General features: G+C 44.5%; 2 protein-coding genes across 2 annotated transcripts; one reads left to right on the top strand and one right to left on the bottom strand.

Moving 5' to 3' along the window:
* Nucleotides 1–3,897: 3,897 nt before the first annotated feature.
* On the bottom strand, nucleotides 3,898–8,961 carry MED19 (mediator complex subunit 19). The gene is made up of 5 exons (XM_081878574.1): nucleotides 8,596–8,961; nucleotides 7,201–7,457; nucleotides 5,970–6,066; nucleotides 5,718–5,812; nucleotides 3,898–5,562 (listed from the first exon to the last, which is right to left on the bottom strand). The coding sequence occupies exons 1-5, from the start codon at nucleotides 8,816–8,818 to the stop codon at nucleotides 5,494–5,496; spliced, it is 741 nt and encodes a 246-aa protein (XP_081734700.1). The 5' UTR covers nucleotides 8,819–8,961; the 3' UTR covers nucleotides 3,898–5,493.
* A 71-nt stretch (nucleotides 8,962–9,032) lies between these two features.
* TMX2 (thioredoxin related transmembrane protein 2) lies at nucleotides 9,033–18,658 on the top strand. Its single transcript, XM_081878559.1, has 8 exons — nucleotides 9,033–9,395; nucleotides 11,729–11,789; nucleotides 12,598–12,711; nucleotides 13,500–13,576; nucleotides 15,398–15,504; nucleotides 16,780–16,845; nucleotides 17,265–17,394; nucleotides 17,513–18,658. Exons 1-8 carry the CDS (start codon nucleotides 9,207–9,209, stop codon nucleotides 17,654–17,656), a joined length of 888 nt encoding a protein of 295 aa, XP_081734685.1. The 5' UTR covers nucleotides 9,033–9,206; the 3' UTR covers nucleotides 17,657–18,658.
* The last annotated feature ends 632 nt before the right edge of the window (nucleotides 18,659–19,290 follow it).

The following is a 19,290-nucleotide window of genomic DNA, read 5'->3' as shown; positions in this document are numbered from 1 at the left end:
TGGACCACTCAAGTTCTTTTACAGCCTTCACAAAAAAAGAAAGAAACCCCACCAAAGCAGACCTTTCAGGGCCATAATTTTTCCCAAATTACAAAAGAATAGTCTTTAACCTTGCCTAACTTGGTATCTGCCACTTGTAATCCATCTAAGCTTACTTGTGCCTAAATCTTAGAAGGAAGAATGGAATGTGATTTTGTTGTGACTTCTGTTTTGAAGGGAAAGCCACAATTTTTGTTGAATTTAATCATTGTTTCACTGCAATTTTCTTCAGTGCTAGTATCTGCTGTCAATATAGGTAAACCAAAATGTTCAATACAGTGGATGTTTAATGTTGAAGCATATTTGTGTATCTAAATAATAGTTCCATGCACCACTGGTCTTCAGCTGGTGCATTAGGGCCTGATCCAAAGTGGGTCGCAACAGGAGCTGTGCCACCATGCAAATAGTAAGGTAAGAGATTAAGAAATGGGTCCCTAAATGCATGTTTGAGTTAAAAGTGGGCCCTGGGTCTGCAAAAGTTGAATGTCTGCCATACAGCATGACCTGGTAGCAGATTTCAGACCACTAACTATTTCCTTGGCAGAAGGACAAAACCTCATTTTTTGTGACCCATTTCTTCTCCTTTGTGGGAATATGTAGGACCCAGACAAAAAAGAGGGGGATTGTCTACACATCATTACACCAGCAGGTGTCTGCATTCAAAGGTTGCTAGTGGATCTGGGACCAGCTACCAGCTGTCAACGGATAAGCTAGCCAAGGACTGGACCTCTTTCAATGTGTAAACTTTTTAGATTGGTGGGGGAGGGTTAGAAAATATGGCAGAGGCTTGTAATGTTATGCATAATGTTGGATGAGCTTTACTGCCTTTCTGTTGACACCAGAAATTGGGATTCCCAAGTGAACTTTGCTGGGGAGTAGATTGAAGATTAAAAAAGTAGCACTTCATCCAGTGCATACTTAAAAGGTATGGTATTCACTGCTCTAAGCAGTGATGGTTGCTGCATTAGATGGCTGGAGAATAGGTTTGTCAGTGGTGCCTCAGTCTTTACAAAACATTATGCCACTAAATGCTGTTAGGTTAACAGCAGCAAAGGGCTGTCACTCTCCTGTCCTCATAGGCTTGCTTAGAGGCAGGTGGTTTAACATGGTGTGAAGCAGAATGTTGGATGAGATGGGTATTGGTCTGATTCAGCTGGGCTACTGCATTGTTAAAGAGATTGTGGTGCAGATTTACCTGTGGGCTGAAGGAGGTGGTGCAGGGAGCCCTGTGGCTGTATAGCAGGAGAAGAGGTGCTGTGGGGTGCAGAGAGAAAAAGGCTAACATAAAAGTTTAAAAGAAACCAGTAAAAAGGGAGAGAGGCATATTTTTCTGCAGTTAGCACACCACTCGAACCTTCATCCCAAAGCTCTCCTGTAAATATGCAAATCTCCACACAAAATTTAGCAGTTTAATTGTACCTTTAACAAAATTTATTGCAGAAAAAACTGTCATGAGCTAGAGATCACTTTGTCAGATAGCACCAAGTGGGTGGAGATGTACATCTGTGCAGAAACACAACAGTCAGAGGGCTCAGTAATACAAGAGAGAGTTGTGCTACATTATGCTGCAGAGCACAAATAATCAGGCAAAAGGATGAAAGATATAATCAGCTAGGGTGTGGCGCATTCCCAACTGCTAATAAAGTATGGCAGCTTTCATGTTGCAGGAGTCTGTCTGGCCGTTGTGTAAGAGACTTTATAAAGTTAAGGTACTTTGGAACAAAAAAGATTTCAAAGGGAGGCTCCAGAATGATGTTGCCGAGTTGGAATTCATTTTCAGATCTGACACCCTAACTTATGTCTCAGTATAGTTAGGGAGTGCCTCTCTCACAGCTGTCCCACTTTCGGTGTTCCTGTTCACCATCTTGTTTTCGGCAGTTTGTTAATATTTGGGAAAGTTTGCACCTACTCTGCTAGGATTGCATTGCATTATAATGCTGCCTCCTCTTTTACATGTGAACCAAGGAAGCCGTTTTGTGCCTTTTACAAAGTGGGCTCTGGCCTATGAAACCTTATGACACAATAACCATTAAGTCTTTTAAAGTGCCACTATCCTTTTTTGTTAATGTATGATTTGCGCATTATTGGTGTGATGCATTTCTACGTACAGAGAAATATTGCACACCTTCCTGGTGCTACTAGTAGTTGATGGGTGTTTTCTCATTTCAAAACTGTTCCAGTGCAATGCTTTGGGTGTTAGTAAGATTGCCATACATCCAGAATTTCCCAGACATACTGGAATATCACATTTTCCAGCAGAAATTGGCCAAATGTCTGGGAAAATCCAAACATATGGCAGCCCATGCGGGCAGTGCTCATTTTCCCTTAAAACTAAAGAAAGCTCAACAATTTTTCAGTTTGGTTTTGCACTGTTTGAAATAGTGGCAACCCTATGGTTAGTCCTGCTTGTATTGTCTTGTGGCTGACATGGTGACTTCGTTCCTCTCAGGTGTGTCCGCCTGTGCTGCCTATTTACGTTGTTCTAAAGAATATAGAAGCAGATTGTTCACACCAGTTTCTGTTACCTTCCACAATTCCCATTGATGCTGCCCAGTTCAGCCTGGATTTTTTTCTTAATACTAAAATACTGCCTGTGGAGCTACTTGCATGGGAACACCCACCTGACACATAGGATGATCTGGGGTGGGGAATCTTTGGTCCTCCAGATGTTCTTGAACTACAATGCCCATCAACCCCAGTGAACATGGCCAATGGGTGCTGAAGTTCTCTAACATTCCGGGGGGGGGGTAGGCTGAAGGCATGTTTCCCTTCCCTGAAACATCCCCAGGGCTGCAGAGATGACAGTATTTTTCTGATGGTTCTGGGTTGGGAACAGAAAGTATTCCTTACCTGTTCTTCAGGATGCAGAAATCACCAGTGACTTAGAGGAACAGGACCAGCCAGTTTTGCCCCACCTTTCCTACTAGCAATGGCTTTTAATTTAGATGCATGGGATAATTGGGGGTAGAGAGGAGTCGGGAGTGGAGTAGACTTTCATCCTTTCCCTTTATTATCATCAACTTTCTTTTGTAAGCACGTGGAAGAGTAGCAAGCAAAGCATTATTATATGATCCCCATTTACTGCCTCGGCTCAGTCTTGCTCTCTGTAGCAAAAGCGTGAAGAGGATGGTGATGGAATAAACAGCTCATACTGCTCTTCTGAAAGTACTGAGAGCAAAGGAAATGGCAGTCAGATTGTTCAGGGGGCAGCAACGGGAGTGTACTGAAAATAGATCCAGGACCTAGTAATTTTGGTTACAAATGTCTTCAAGATGTAACGGGAAGAGAATAAAAGAAATAATTTAACTGTCTGTCCAACCACCCTTCCCTCTTTTAATATTTATTAGCCTGGTATATCAGGAGGAGGATATACAGGTGGAGAACCCAACTCTCCTTCCTTTGGTACCCAGGCAGTGTAGTGTAATGATTATGGTGTCATAGTAGGGGAACCAAAAACTCACTCGGTGTTCTTAGGCCAGTCACACTCAGCCTAGCCTACAGGATAAAGTGGAGCAGAGGGAGGGCAGAAAGTACCGTATGTATGCTGTCTTGAGCTTCTTAGAGGGAAGTAGGACACAAACATAAATAAATGAGATGAGTAGATTTTCATGATTTCCACTTTCTACCTTATCAACTGAATTACTGCATCTTGCTGCAATCGGTGAAAGACCTCTGTATCTGAATGCATAACTAGGCCTACTTTACCAAAAAATCTATACTTTTCCACAAAAAGCACTGGTTGTAAAGCAAGCTCCCCCATGGAGCAACATGAAGTCTGCACAAACTCCTACTTCATAGGAGTCCTTGGACATTAAGCAAGCTTTCTTGTGCAAGTAGACCAGCATAAGAGACAAGCAGTATAGAGCATATCACTAGAAAGCAATTTATTAATACTGTCAGCCAGAGCACCTGCATTTCATTTCCAAGTGACATCTATCATCTCTGTGAAAGGACTGATAAGGTGATCTGTGCAGGGATCTCTCAACTTTTTTTTTATTTCATTAAAATTGGCAGGTGGGAGGTTTGGACTGGATCCACAGCACTGGGGGGGGGGGGAGGGTTAGCTGTTTCCATGATAAAAAGTCTCCCTGGAGCAGCTTATTCACTGGGGGTGGGACCCACATTTACCCCTTGAGGCAGAAAATTTATATTGAGGGAATCTGATTTTAAGAAGTTACAGGAACTCCAATCAGGGTCCTGACATTCTCATGTCCAGTTTGTCCCTAAGAGGCAGTCTTGATCAAAGTGCAGTTCCACCCTCATTCTGATTTTTAAGCTCAGGAAAGAGATGTTTTTACTGTGGATTAAATTTCCCTTCCTATAGGAAAGAAGAAGCAGTTAAGACGGCAGGCTATTTCCAAGCACGTTCCTCTTGTCACTCCAAAGAATTTTGGTGCAGTAGATAGGGGCAGATTCATCACCATCTTTGTCTTTAAAAGTGGGACAGACTAGCCAGCAAGATGACCAGCTGACAGTTTAAGGAACCATTTCTGCCAGGGTGCTCTGCTGAGGTAGTAATTCAGAAAAAAATCAGAAGAATAGGACAGAGGAAAACAATGGTTTCTATTTGTCCAGGTTCCTGACAGAGGCTTCCATCTGTTCACAGCTGAAGTCTGTTGCTGAAGATTCCACTTTCTCCCTTCTGCTGGCAAAGATTTAAATGATGTCACCTTTTTTTGTTTTCAAGTTTTATTTTTAAAGGGATTACATGTAGAGAAGCCTTTACCTGGTAAGTGAGCCCTTAGGGGAAAATATCACCATATACCCAGTTCTGTCCTTGGATTCACAGTATAGCTTCTTGACTTACATGCTTCCACAGTTAAAAGAAATTTGGTCAATGCTTTCGACTTAACACTCTAGCTGATGATACTAAAGCAGGCCTACTTATCAGCATGGATCAACTCCGGGAAGGTAAAACCAACTTCTCTTTACTCCCACCTCACAGTTCTGCAGTTTCTCCCATTTTCCTATTTAGAAATAGCCCGATCACATTAGCTCTTTCTACTTAGGCAACTAACTCACCCACTAGCCTTGGGCCACACTTTACAAAAGAAAGCACTTCTAGAGTTTCTCCTTATCTATTCACAGTGCAGTTTCCAAGCCCATGATACGAGAGGAGGTTCCAGACCCTCCCAAGTGCTCCAACAAAGGTTTAACTAAATCACGAGGCAGACACATCCCAACTTAGTCAGGACCATTCTGTAAAAGGAACAAAAGAAAAAAACCCTCCCCGAGTTGACAGGGCTCCCATATAAAGACACCAGTCTGCATTGTGTCGCAGGCAAAGTCTGTGTTCCTTATAGAGAGGTCAATGGAGTCCCAGAAGTTCCACTCAGTGGGGGTAAAGGGGAAGCAGGGGAAGTATATGAGTCTGTGGTGACTCCCCCATTATTGCTGTTCCTCCTTTTCTTGTCAAAGCTGTAGCACCTTCCAAGATAACTCCGTGGCAGGACTTTACCGGAGGCTGCTGCTGCTGCTGGCCTGAGAGCTGCCCACACCAGGGTGTTCAGGGCTATGCCGATTCTAAAGAAAAATAAAATGGACACACATGCAAGAATGAGAATGAAAGTTCTCAACAATAATGAAAGGCCAGAAGAAAAGGCCCCACATCTCAGTCAGTTCTCTGGCACCTGAGGGTACAATTACTTGAGCTGGTGGAAGCATTCTTCCCAACTTACTTTCTTTTTCTTCTTCTCCTTCTTCTTCCTTTTCCGCTCAGGGTCATCCTCTTTCTTCTTCTTTTTCTTCTTGTGGTCAGAATCTGAAGGAGTTTCTGCCAAGAAGAGAAAAGGAACTGAAGCAGGAACTTTGGATGAAGCTGGAATTGCGGTAGCTTAGGCCGCTAGACTGTGGAATGCTAAATTGGAAAGGAAGGGCAGGGGTTGGTGAAGGCAAATGCAACCACAGGGCCCAAGGAGGAAGCTTCTTACCTGGAGGGACAGGATCCTGCGTACGACTCTGCTTGTGTTTGTGCTTGTTTTTTTTCTTAGGTGGCTGGATGTGCATTAAGCGACACTGCTCTGGCAGCTGAAGCAGTGCAAAAGAAACAAAAGAGCATGTTAGTCCACTGAATACCACATCTGTTGTTCCAGTAAATAACCACAGGTGCAATCATTTGCAGGGAGGGGGTTGCTTGTTTCTTTGGTAACCTGGTCCCACCGTTATCCCCCATCAAAACTTGCAAGAAAAGTTTCTACTATGTTCACTAAGCTTAGTACTTGGGTCTGTTATGAGCTCGGAGCTCCCTAGACTCCTTGGCAATCTACCCTCCACAGAATATGGCTAAAGATATACTCTGGAATTCACATATGAGTCAACCTTCCTCTTCATACCTGCTCCGCAAAAGAGAGCACTAAATTTGGCAGTACAGTGGTACCTCCATTTACGAACTTAATACGTTCCGGAGGTCCGTCCTTAACCCAAAACCATTCTTAACCCGAGGTGCGCTTTTGCTAATGGAGTCTCCCGCTGCTGCCGCGCCGTTGCCGCCACACAACTTTCACTCACACCCCAGGGCAAAGTTCACTACCCAGAATACCTACTTCCGGGTTTTAGCGGAGCTCGTAATCCGAAGCGTTCATAAGGAGGGCAGTACGCAACCCAAGGTTCCACTGTACTTTTCTTTGTGACTCCTCCTGCCTGGGATCCCTCCCTAACTTCAGCCTACCTACTACTGCCTATTCCATCAAGGGAGATGGATCCCATTCTGCTGGACTCTTAGAAGTTTCTCCCAGTATTCATATTCTCCAGTGCACCCTAACATCCATTTCCAACTCTGGCATAATTTTTTTGTCATTCAGGTCATTATTTTCTTTTTCTTTTTTTTAAATAATATTTATTACTTTTTCAACAATTTAAACACTACAAAAAGAAAAAAAGAACAATACAATACAATACAAAAACACTACATAACACTAACACATTAAACTAACAAAACAAAACAAAAACAGTTTAAAACACATCAAATAATTTCAGTATCTTATATTTCATTCACTTATTTCCGCGACCTCCTCACACCTCCCTTTTTGTATTCCACTTCTGTTAATTGTTTCAGCAACTCCTTTCCATCTTCCTCTGTTTTCTATCCTATAATTATCTTAGCACATTCTAACCGACAGTCAATATTTCCTTCTTCCCTTGCAGCCCCCACCTCTAACTTACCGGGCCTGCATGGAGACGAAAGCCTGTTAGCATGGTACCGGTGATAGGGTTGAACGAACTGCTGCAGATGGGAGGCTTCTCAATGAGAGAACGCAGGCTGCTGTTGTCATGTGAACCTGGCAAATCTATCATCCCTGGTAGGTCTGGCAGGAAGTTGCTGAGCTTCTCCTTCACCTTTTTGCCACAAAATTTGTTGTAGGCATGCTCCAGGTTGTAGTGGGTGATCAGGTTTGTGCTCCCTGTTAGTTCTGTAGTACCTGGCAAAGAACAAAGGACATGACAATAATGCCTATGTTTGGCTGTTGGGATTAACAGGACAAAGGCAGATAGAATCTGGCAAGCAAGTCCTTCAAATACAACACTACTTGCACCTGCAACTGACTTCTTTGTTGAGATGACAAGAGGACATGTTCAGCCTCATACACCCAAAATGCTTTTGGTGAAGCCAGATCAAGATAAAGCCTTGCTCTGCTTTCTGAAAATGTACTTCTCTTCTTGATAGGCTGAGGCATCCTGGGAAGAAAATCCCTAAAGTCCTATTCATGTATACTTGAAATTAGGTCCCACTTATGCCATGGGAGGTTGCTTCAAGGTAATGGTTTGTAGGACCCTCGTCTGGTAGCAAAGCAATAGTTTGCACAAAACACTAAGCCAAATCATGGTTGCTGTGCTTCTTCCTGAATCCTGCTGATGCACTACTCAAGGTCAAGTTTGGCTATGCATGACATCCAAACTGGGCTCATGTTCTGTCTCTCCCGACAAGCCATGAGCTGCTTGTTGTTGATCACTCATAGTTTGGGGGGGACAACCATGATCCCCGAGTTGGCATGCAGTGCTGAGCCAAACCATGGTAGTGCAACAGCCACAGCCTTTGCTCTGGGAATGTTTGCTCTCATGTGCTTAGCCAGGTTTTGGCATAGTGTTGTTACATGCTCACTGGGCCCTATTTGCTTATGGTATTTAGACAATGCTTTTCAGACGGACCTTCCATATACCGTAGATTAGTACAGCAAGCATCTATTAAAGCAGAAAAGACAAACGGGCTTGCCATGAAGTTAATAATGAACTTCAGTGGCTTCCGCCTCGGCAGCGCCAAATGCGGATGCACTGCATGACTCCGCCTCCCTGTTTTGGTCCGGCACCTCATTGGCCCCCGGCAGCTGCCAGTCGAAATCCCACCACTACCTGCGCTTCCGCCAAGTCGTCAGCTTCGCCTGTTGGGTCTAAGTTCCCACAGGAAGAGGGAGGAGTGCCCATCAAGACGCAGCCGCGTACCTCTATTGGGCCATTCCCCCGCGGCACTTCGTTGGCATTGGCCAAGGATGCAAGGCCCGCCTCTACATTCCGGTAGGCTGAGTGGCCCCCCGAAGCCCGCCCCCTCCAACAGCCACTTACCTGGTAACTCGCGCATTAGGTAGAAGGGGCCGCTGGCGGCCGCCGCTTTCTCCCCGACGGGGGTCACGGCAGGGACGGGAGGTGGCCCAGTCCCCGGTCCTCCGGGTTTCCCTGGTCCAAAGCCCAGCGCGGCGGCTGTGGTAGGCGGAGGCGGTTCCGTCCCTCCGAAGAGAGCGGAGAAATTCTCCATCATCCCGGCGTGCCCCGCGCAATCTCCTCCCATTGGCTTCGCATCTTGGCTGTCCCCTCGGCTCGCCTTGTTTTCATTGGAGGGCGGTGAACCCTCCTCTTATGTATGATTGGCTAACTAACCTGGAAACTGGGCCGCGTTCCGATTGGACGGTCCTCTGCTTTCTCATGACGTATTTTTAGATGGCTGCATGACGTCGGCAGCATGCGTCGAGAGGCCTCAAGAAAGCATTTGTATTCCGAATCCATCCCAGCGATTCTGAAGTCGGCCAATGATAGTGCGCGGTGTTGCTCTAAGCTCCGCCTTTCCGTTGATTGGCGTAGGCATTGACCAGCGAGCCCGAGCGGAGGAACGACGAGCGTGCGCCGCCGGCAGGCGCTAGAAGCTGTCGGCGCGGGGGCTCGGTCAGGGTGAGGTGAAGATGGCGGTGCTTGCTCCGCTGCTGGCCCTGATCTACTCCGTGCCTGGGATCTGCCGGTGGTTGGCGCAGCCCTACTACCCGCTGTCGCTGCTGCTCTCGGCTGCCTTCCTGCTGGTGCGGAAGGTGCCGCCGTTATGCCACGGGCTGCCCACCCAGCGCGAGGACGGGAACCCCTGTGACTTCGACTGGGTGAGGAGGCCTTGCCCGGAGCCCCTTCTGACTGGCGCCCCCCTCACGCCCTCTTTCCTCCATGGGGCTCATCCGGCCAACTGCCGGGAAGGGGACGTTTCTCCCCTTTGCCCAGAGAAGTCGAGATCTGCCGTTTGGCATCCTCGTCCCGGAGACTCTCGACTGTCTTTCTTTCTTTCTTTTTTTCTCTTTCTTTCTTTCTTTCTTTTCTTCCTGGGCGCCATCAACTGATAGCGCTGTTGTTGTTTTGATGGCTGGTAGTGGCCATGTACTAGTGAAGGGTGACTAACTTGCGGCCCTCCAGATATTGTTTCTTTATTTATTGAATTTATATACCGCCCTGTACTCGGAGGTCTCAGGACGGTTCACAGAACAAAATCAAAATAGAAAACCACAAAATATATAATAAAACAACAACAACCCAATACCCCCTCCCCAAATTGTTGGGCCCCAGTTCCCACACTCTTTGGTTACTGGGCATGCTATTTGGGGTTGGTGGAAGTTAAGAGGCCAACCCGATCTGGAGGGCTGCAGACTAGTTGCTGCTTAGTATTTTATTAATCACCCACCCTACACTCGTAAGGTCCCAGTTGTTTTAATTGTTGTCAGAATGACACACACAAAGGCAAGACATGATAATAGTTTGTGTTTAATGTAATAAGCTCCTCCACCTCAGAAGAGGACCCCAAGCACAGGTGAATTTCTTCCCAACTTCTGATGGGAGTGACCTCCAGGAATATCTGCCGACTTTCACACTTAGTCTCCCTTTAAAGTAGTGGAGGCCTACTCTGTTCTCCGCTTCCCAATATGCTGGTATTTGTCTGGCTGTCCTGTTCAAATCTCAATGCTTCTAATACCACCAGAGTGTTTGTTCGCATGACAAACAGCCCCTGGTTAGATAGTAAATTCAAAGTGGTTCCCACTCCCATTCTTCCTCTGCTTCTTCCTATTGCTTACCATTTTCTGCCCTTTCCTCAAATGGCTCCTGTGCTTGCACTGAACTGCACACAGAAGTTCAAAAGAGCTCATAAAGGTGTCTCTGAGTTCTCAACATCTTATGATAGTTTTTTCATGCTTGGCAACTCTGCCAGAAAACTTCCATTTCATTTTGTGCTCCCCTTCTGTTGTAAGGCACATGTGTGCATAGCAACTCAGCAAATCAATAAGTCAAAATTCCTTTCGTATCTCCAGTCCAAACCTCAAAAGAAGCTGCTTTGAGTGTGGTAATCCATAGCACTTGTTCTCATATCACACTGTGGAGTTTCCTGCCTGTATGAATTGATCATGTAGGAGAACGTAGTGATCACAAAACTAGTTTAGTTGTGGGATCCAGTCTATGGGCAGTCTTAAAGAGACATTTGGACAGACAGCTTTTGAATTCTTTAGATGTGATACATGTTTTAATCATATGGGTAGGAGTAAAGTATTGATTGGGTCATCTCTGGTTGTGTAATTCTGTGGGCGTGACCGTAGGTTGGTCTGTAACAGGTAAGCAACAGGCTGAGAGGACTTCTGTTACCATTTGTAAGATTAGGGAAGTTTTTAGTGTTTGATTCTATTTTTAAAATTCTGTTGGGAGCTGCCCAAAGTGGTTGGGGAAACCCAGCCAGATGGGTGGGGTATAAATAAAATTATTATTATTATTATTATTAACACCTCATCATGTGTAGGTTACCACTGTACCAGTTCCTATATTAATTAATTGGCCCTAAAGTTTTCGTGTACCACTTAATGTAAATTGCGCTGCACATAAAGCAAAAACATTTTTTTATTTTGGTATTTTAAGTCTACAACAGAGATATATTGTGCTAGACACTAGTTTTTCAGATGTACCACACTGTATTTTGTTGTGTAAATGGCCACAAAAATTGTTTGGTTTTGCTGCAGCAAGATATCATGGCTATTCTTTTTGTAATTGCCTCATAAAACACTTTAACATTTGAGCAGGATGTTTATGCAAGATTGCACTAGCTGCTTTAGTGAAAAAATATTTCCGCTGCAAATCATCCTTTACGTGGAGGTAGTTAACTGCATAATTTGTTTTTCATGTAACTAGAAAAAGGTAACATAGAGGACTTGCACGATTTACTAAATGTACAAAATAAGGGTGATCCTTGCATATGCCGTCACATAAAAGTCAGCTCTAGTTTTATTTCATTGTGCACCTGCTTGGTTTGTGGTCCTGAAACTTCCAAGCAACTGTAAGCTTCCTTTGGAACTGGCAGTATGGCTAGCTAGTTGATGGATAAATGTGACATCTGCTCTAAGGATAGGCCAGCTGGTCCCTTTTCCCCACTGCTTGTACAACCACTTACTGCCATCTTTCTTTTTAGCGCGAGGTGGAGATTCTTATGTTCCTCAGTGCCATTGTGATGATGAAGAACCGCAGATCCAGTAAGTAATGCTTGTTCTTTATCTCTCTCTTTTTGGAGTAAAGCTTACAAATGATTCAGAAAAGAAAGATTTCACAGCTGGCTTTAACCTGTATCGAAATCTTATTTTCTTTAAAATCAGTATGGTCCAGTCAGTATGTTTTGGACAAATAGCTGGTACAGAATAGGATGTAAGTGGCATGAGGTTGTGCCAAAAATTCACACAGAAACAGAAAGCACCTAAATGATTTGAAAAGTTTTAAGATGAATAGCTGCTGCTGGGCCCATGTTCCTCTGCCACAATCGGTGCATTGTCCCTGTGCATTCCTGGTGTAGGAGTGGCTTCAAAAGGTGACCTGTCTGTTTCTTTTGTTTTCTGTTCCACAATACAAAGATATGGAGACCAGCAGGGCAAAGCTTCCATGTGCCAAGACTTGGTGTATTATGGGTGAGATTAAGTGAAGGTCAATATGGAGGTGATAAGAATATAACAGAGAACAGTGACCGCCTACGATGAAAGGATATGCAGAATGTGGGGTTTAGCTTGAAATGATATGGGAAGCAGGAAAATAACACACTTACTAGTACCGCTCGCAGGAAAAGCCACAGCAAATGCTGTAAAATACAAAACTGTACAGTTAGCCTAGGACAGCACTCGTTTGACAAGAAAACTACACTGTGTGTGTGTATCTATCAATAGGCATTCTAAATATGTAATTGTCTTACACAGAAAGCTTCCACAAATTTTTAAAAAGTTAAGCTTCAGTCAAAATTCCAGCTTGTTACTGGGCCTGTCAGCCATAAGAATGTGCTTCTTTCTCTCTCTCAAGTTACTGTGGACCAGCATGTGGGAAACATCTTCATGTTCAGCAAAGTAGCCAATGTCATCCTTTTTTTCCGCCTTGACATCAGAATGGGACTGCTCTACCTCACCCTCTGTATAGGTGAGTCATCCTAGTTATATCCTAGTTCTAGTTCTATCAATTGAGGAGGACTTGGACATCATAAATAATAGGACTTTAGATGCAAAATCCACCAGTTCTGCATTACCACATAATAAATATTTCATAATTCCTCTATTTTGGAGCATTATTCTTGTTTATAGGGCAATGCCAACTTGCATTAAGTGGAAATAAGACTACCCTATGATTGCCATATCTAACACTGCAGCTGGAACCTGCTGCCTGAATTCCATTTTCTTGAGCTATTGGAGGAGGGCTGTGGGCTGGAGGAATCTTCATTCCTGGCAAGAGGAGAATATAATCCAGGGAAGCTTTTGAGAATTCTGCCAATCTCAAAAGCAGGGAGGAACCACAGCTTTTGTAGAGCACCTACCTTGGAGAGCAACTGCTAGTCATTTTAATTCAATACTGTAGTAGGTGGACAAAAACTCTGGTCCCATATAAAGCAGCTTCCTAATCCCATCCCAGCATAGTGCTAAACCAGGGGTCAGCAAACTTTTTCAGCAGGGTGGGGTGGTCCACTGTCCCTCAGACCTTGTTGGGGGCCGGACTATATTTGGGGAGGGGGGAATGAACGAATTCCTATGCCCCACAAATAACCCAGAGATGCATTTTAAATAACAGGACACATTCTACTCATGTAAAAACATGCTAATTCCCGGACCGTCCGCGGGCCGGATTTAGAAGGCGGTTGGGCCGGATCCGGCCCCCGGGCCTTAGCTTGCCTACCAATGTGCTAGCTAAGCTGTGCTTGGTGTGTGCCTTTTCAGTGTTCCTGATGACCTGCAAGCCACCTCTGTACCTGGGTCCTGAATACATCAAATATTTCAGTGATAAAACAATAGATGTGAGTATTTTATTCTCTGCACTCTCATTTGTTCTTGTGGACTTGGATAAAATGGGTATAGCTTATTATTTTGGGTATAGTGTATTGTATTATGCTGACTTCGTTTCTTTACAGTAAGAAAATGAACACAATAAAAACCCTTGTTAAAACAGAAATAGGCAGTGCTGGCTGAAAAGGAGACACTGCTTCAACAAGGCTCCACAGTGACCACCTTGGAAAATATGCTCCCCTCCCACTTTTGTCCCTGGATCTGGAACATTTATTCTTGGGCAAGTGGGTAGTCTGCAGCTCCTGGCTTTTCCTGGCAGCAGCAGTGACTGAACCAGCAGAGAGATGATGATGATGATGATAACTGTCCACTTCCCAGGCCATAGATGGTCACTGTTGCTGCTCCAACTGTATGTTCTACCTTTTCTTTCTTGGAGCTCAAGGAGGCATATATTCTATACATTCACACACACACTTTGTTCTCATAACTACCTTCTGAGGTAGATTGGCCAGAGAGAAAGTATCTGGCCGAAGGTCCCTCAATGAGCTTCACTACTGAGTGCAGATTTGACCCCTGATCTTCCAGGTTCTACTTTGACACTTTATCTAACCATTGCACTGCATTAGTTCTGCTTAAAGAGGCCCCAAGTTTATTATTCTGTACCACTGTTTCCTCTTGCTGATTGTTTTTTTTTTTTAAAGTTGCATGCAGTCTTACCGCCCTGTGAGCATTGTGGAAATTTTGTTTATAGATATGGAATATTAAATATTATTTGAAATATTTTATAGAAATGGTACATATTAACACGAGAACTGAGAGTATTGAGACCCATGAAGATCTGAACAAAGAGTGTCATTGGCAGTCTAAATTGATGTCGGTTAGTGGTGGTGGAATGGGACTGGTTCAGCCCAACTGAAAAAGCCTTGCCCTGAGCTCTGAAGTTCAGACAAAGGGAGCACTTTCCAGATAGTCTTAAACACAGAGAGAAGTGCAAGCATGAAGGTAACTGCTGGGTGGAGCCTAGTACAGGCATGTCCAACAGGTAGATCGTGATCTACCAGTAGATCACTGGACGTCTGCGGTAGATCACTGGTACATCATTGGCTCCCCCCAAAGAAGCTAAACAACTGTGGCTCCCCTAAAAAAAGTTCGGCGTTTTACCTCCTCCCTGAAAAAACTCAACAACTTTGACCTGAACCCCCCAAAAGGGGGTCAATCACTGCCAATTTTTAACTCTGTGAGTAGATTGCAGTCTCTTGGGAGTTGGCCATCCCTGGTCTAGTATATGAACTATTTGGAGCTACGCCATGATGGTTGTGTACTGCCTCCAATACTGAAGGTGGTTTGCATCTGAATCCTAGTTCCTAGGAAGCACAAGTAAGGAAAGTGCTGTTACACTCTGCCCTTGTGGGCTTCCCATAGGCATCTGGTTGGGCACTGTAAGAGAAGGTGCTGGACTGGCTGCTCGGATCCAGCAGGCTTCTACTGATAACCTCCTGTTCTTTGCCAGTGCCTCTCAACTCCTGGAACTCTATGGATTTGGATTGTGATTGCTGGTCCTCCTGTGCAGCAACTTTCCCCAACCTGGTGCCCTCCAGGTGTTATTAAGCTGTAACTCTTGTCATCCCTCCCCATTGGCCATGCTGGCTGGGGCTGATGGGAACTGGAATACAAACCATGTTGGAGGGCACCAGGTTAGAGAAGTGTTGATGGTTGTGTGATCCTGCCTCAGGATAGGGATTGTCCTTCTATATCCTTTCAACTCTATTGAAGTGTTGTATGAGGACATTTGAGGGATGTGCATTGTGTCAGCCTTGATCCCTCTTTTGCAGGAGGAACTAGAACGGGACAAGCGGGTAACCTGGATTGTGGAATTTTTTGCTAATTGGTCCAATGAGTGCCAGTCATTTGCTCCCATCTATGCAGACTTGTCTCTCAAGTGAGTGGTTTACTCTTTAATAAAGTATGGTGTCTTAGTGCAGGGGCAGGCAGACTTCAGCATATGTGATGCCTAAAGTGTGAAGCATACTTTACCTCCAGCACTCACCATTTTTGTTGTGCCGAAGGGTACAGAAAGGCATTGAGTCCAGTATGTTCCAGTGTGATAACTATTGGGCTAAGGTGAGTGTGTATTTTTATGCTGTGAACTGCCCTGAAATCTATGGCTGAAAAGTGACTTATTCTTATTCTTATATTTCTAAGATACAATATTTCATTTGTTGGATGAACAAAGATAAACTCACCAGGTTATTCTGAATGCAGCCCCCAATGTATTGCTGGTTTTAAGAAAGAGTGTTACTATAGCCATGCAAGTTACGGTTTAAAAGAGGAAAATTTAGTATCTTCTAAAGCAAACTTTAATGGGAAAGTACCTTAACGAATAGGGAATGTCCATGAATCCAGGCCCTTGTGGTTGCGGAAGGTTAGTGCTAAGCCTTTCTATAGAATGACAATTTAAAATTGAAGAAAATTAGTTCCCAAGAGAGTTTACTTTATTTGTGGTTCCCGTTCTGAGGTTTATGAGACCTAGTAGTTGAACTAATGGGAAATGGATGGTGGCAATAGCTCATTAGCTACTGGCAGTTTCTGGATAAAACTCCATAGGAGATTCTGGTGACCCCACCAGACATTCAGTTGAGGCAAAGACCTCCCCCCCCCCCCTTGTACTGAGGTACCAAAGTGAAGGATTACTCTTTAAGTGGCTCTTGGCAAGGGCCTGGCTGCCGATGGCTTTTTTTGAAGCAACCCATTGCTTCCAGCAATGACCAGTAGATGGCCTTAGTGTAGAAAGTGTTTTCATTTTTAGTCCCTGTAGAGTTGAGTTATACATCAACGTTGTGGTTGCATAAGCAGGAAAAGGGTGGCTGTATAACTCAACACAGTAAAATCTAAAGCTTCCCAGTACTTAATCAGAGGAGTAGTTCAAACTTGAGAGAAGGGAGAAAGCCCCTGGAATCAGCTTAAGGCTGTGCCTTCCGTGTTCTTGAATATTCTGTGTTATTGTCTGAAAGCACATGATGCCACAACCTTGGATGAAGCTGAGATCATCTAGGTTTGGTTAGTGTCTGGATGGGAAAGTGTCTGGGACACATATGTATGCTGCCTTGAGTTCCATGCAGGAAGAAAACAGGATGTGACCATTAATGAAATAATAAGCATCTACTTTGTTTCATGGTGTTTCTTCCTCCATACTAACCATTGTGTGCCTCCCCAGATACAACTGCACTGGATTGAACTTTGGGAAGGTGGATGTGGGCCGCTACCCTGATGTGAGCACCAGGTGAGCTATTTGCTGTAGGAACCTTGGGAGAATGAGGAAGACCACAAGGCTAGGTGTGTGCTATGCAGCACCATGAAAACTTGTTTTGCATTAGCAGGGCAGTGTGGGAAGAGGAGATGCCGTGTTGTGAGTAATTCATATTAGAGTAATTCAAATGAGAAAATTTTCTGATTTCCTAGAGACATGTAATTAGCATGTTTATTTTACTTGAATTTAATAAACAAGGCTAAAAACTTAGGATCAGCTATGGTAACCTAATAATTATTTGTAGTTGGCATTCATTATGACTAATGAACCTGTGGAACAATATTTCCTGAAGGAAAAACAAAACACTAGAAAATTTCCTGGCCCATATCAATCTCTGGCTAGATGTTCCTTTTCTTATTCTCCCTGGACTCAAGCCCTTTGTCTCTTCACAGGTACAAAGTCAGTACATCTCCTCTCACTAAGCAGTTGCCCACACTAATCCTTTTCCAAGGTGGGAAGGAGGTGATGCGCCGGCCACAGATTGATAAAAAGGGACGAGCAGTCTCATGGAATTTTTCAGAGGTACACTCTTATCTGAAGTTTCATTTGTATGCTGTCAATATCAGATGTGCGCCTTTTATTTAGCTGGGGGTCAGTACAAGGTAACACAAAACAATGCTGATCTTTCTTTTTGCCACAGGAGAATGTGATTCGGGAATTCAACTTGAACGAGCTGTACCAGAGAGCCAAGAAAGTGTCTAAGCAGCCTGAGGTCCCAGAGGAGTCTCCAGAACAGCCTGCTGTCCCTGAGGTCCCCAATGGAGAGAGCAAGAAGGACAAATAGAGCCCAGAGGACTGGATTGTGTTCCTTTACTGTTTAGCTCCCCATTCCTCTTCCATTGCCATTCTGATCTCTCTCCTGGGACATCAGCCACAAGCTGCTTTCGCCCACAATGCTGGTGCTGGGAGATGATTGTACATGCCAGGGAGCTTCTATCTTCTGAGTGTAGTTGCCAGGGAGCTTCTATCCTCCCGGGCTCAGTGCCTCTCCGCTGGCAGCTACACATTTCGTTTGGACTTCCCCCATCCCTTGATCCTCCTTCCAGGAGTTGCTAGATGTAGTTTCAGCAAGATAAGATGTGGCCCCAACTCTATAGAAGCTAGAACCTGTTTCTGCATCTAGATGTGGGGCTGCAGGCTTCTCTGGCAATGAATAAGGGGAGGGGAGCAAGAACTCGGTGGACACTGTAAATGGGCAGGATGGGAGGAATCACCACTTTCGGTGGAATTGACTCCCTCCTGTCAAAGCTGTGACACCTCACTCCTGTTTGAATTGGCTTTATGCAGGGTTGTATCTGTGGCTGAGAAGCTACAGGTATCATTGACCAGTTTTGACTACTTGCTACCCACTGCCCTCTACTGTACTGACAACAGAGCTTACGTGGTCTCTCTTCCCATAAGTTTTGGGCTTTAAAAGCCGATGGGTGGACACACAATGTTTCTTTGCTGAACTTGAAAGTGCTGCTGTGCCAGAGAGTAAGCAGCAGCCATGCAGTCCTTATGGATTTCCTGTTCTCTGCATCATCATCATCAGCTGCTTGCGTGGTGTAATATGCTGAGGGTGTGCAGTAAGAAGGGGGTCCCTTCTGCCCCCAAACTGGAGGAGTAGCAGCTTCTGCCGTCCAGAGTCATAATTGACAGGGTTCTTATAGCTGCTAACTCCATTTCCATCCCAGGGAGTTTGTTCGTGGATAGGAACAAGCTCCACTTCACTGTACTCATCCACCTTCACACTTCTGTTAATTGTCTTCTACGGCTATCTCTAATAAACAAACTTGGGAATGTCTTCTTCTGGGGCCTTCTTTTTGTTTCTGAGTTGGACTATGACCACAATCTAGTGATTTATGCAAGCATTTGCTTATTCTTATTCTTATTCTTTATTAAATTTGTATACTGTCCCTTCATCCATAGATCTCAGGGCATTTGGTACTTTTTTTTTAAAGGATGTTTCCTAGTGTCCAAGTAAATTTTGTTCACTGTTTAGGGCTCGACTCTTCTGTATGGGATGGGGGCTTTGCTACGCTGTCCTTCTTGGTGCTCTCTACCAGGCTGTAGAAGTCAGTTGCTGGGAAGATCTTGGAAAACTCCAGCTAGGGTCTCCACCAGTTTTTAGATGGAGGAAGCATCAGTTTGAAGCTGGACTACAATGGCGGGGGGAGAGATTTAAGTCTTCCTCTTCTATTTTCCTTATTAAAATTCCCCCTCCTGAATAGCCAGCTGAGGCCAATCCTATAGATAGGTGTATGTTTTCACCCTGGGGAAAACTGTCAGTGAGGCTGAATTAGGGGAAGGGTTAACACCCTGCATCATAGTACCAATCCAGACCCCCCCACACACACACCTGCTTTTAAACCTTTAAAGAAAAAAGAAATTGTGTTTGAAGAATAACTGCCCTCAGCTTCCTCTGATCATCTGATG

This window comes from Podarcis erhardii (genome assembly GCF_964252035.2).
Source record: "Podarcis erhardii genome assembly, chromosome: 1".
Lineage (NCBI taxonomy): Eukaryota > Metazoa > Chordata > Lepidosauria > Squamata > Lacertidae > Podarcis > Podarcis erhardii.
The sequence above is the reverse complement of the archived record's forward strand: the minus strand, read 5'-3'. Positions and strand labels throughout refer to the sequence as shown.

Excerpts from the sequence above, each read along its gene's own strand:
- MED19 (XM_081878574.1), bottom strand. The coding sequence starts at position 8,818 with ATGGGAGGAGATTGCGCGGGGCACGCCGGGATGATGGAGAATTTCTCC. Across the intron at positions 6,067-7,200 it reads TTCGTCTCCATGCAGGCCCG|CTGCCAGAGCAGTGTCGCTT; the intron begins GTAAGTTAGAGG and ends GCACTGCTTCAG. Across the intron at positions 5,563-5,717 it reads AGGAGAAGAAGAAAAAGAAA|AATCGGCATAGCCCTGAACA; the intron begins GTAAGTTGGGAA and ends ATTTTTCTTTAG.
- TMX2 (XM_081878559.1), top strand. The coding sequence starts at position 9,207 with ATGGCGGTGCTTGCTCCGCTGCTGGCCCTGATCTACTCCGTGCCTGGG. Across the intron at positions 12,712-13,499 it reads CTACCTCACCCTCTGTATAG|TGTTCCTGATGACCTGCAAG; the intron begins GTGAGTCATCCT and ends GTGCCTTTTCAG. Across the intron at positions 15,505-16,779 it reads TATGCAGACTTGTCTCTCAA|ATACAACTGCACTGGATTGA; the intron begins GTGAGTGGTTTA and ends GTGCCTCCCCAG.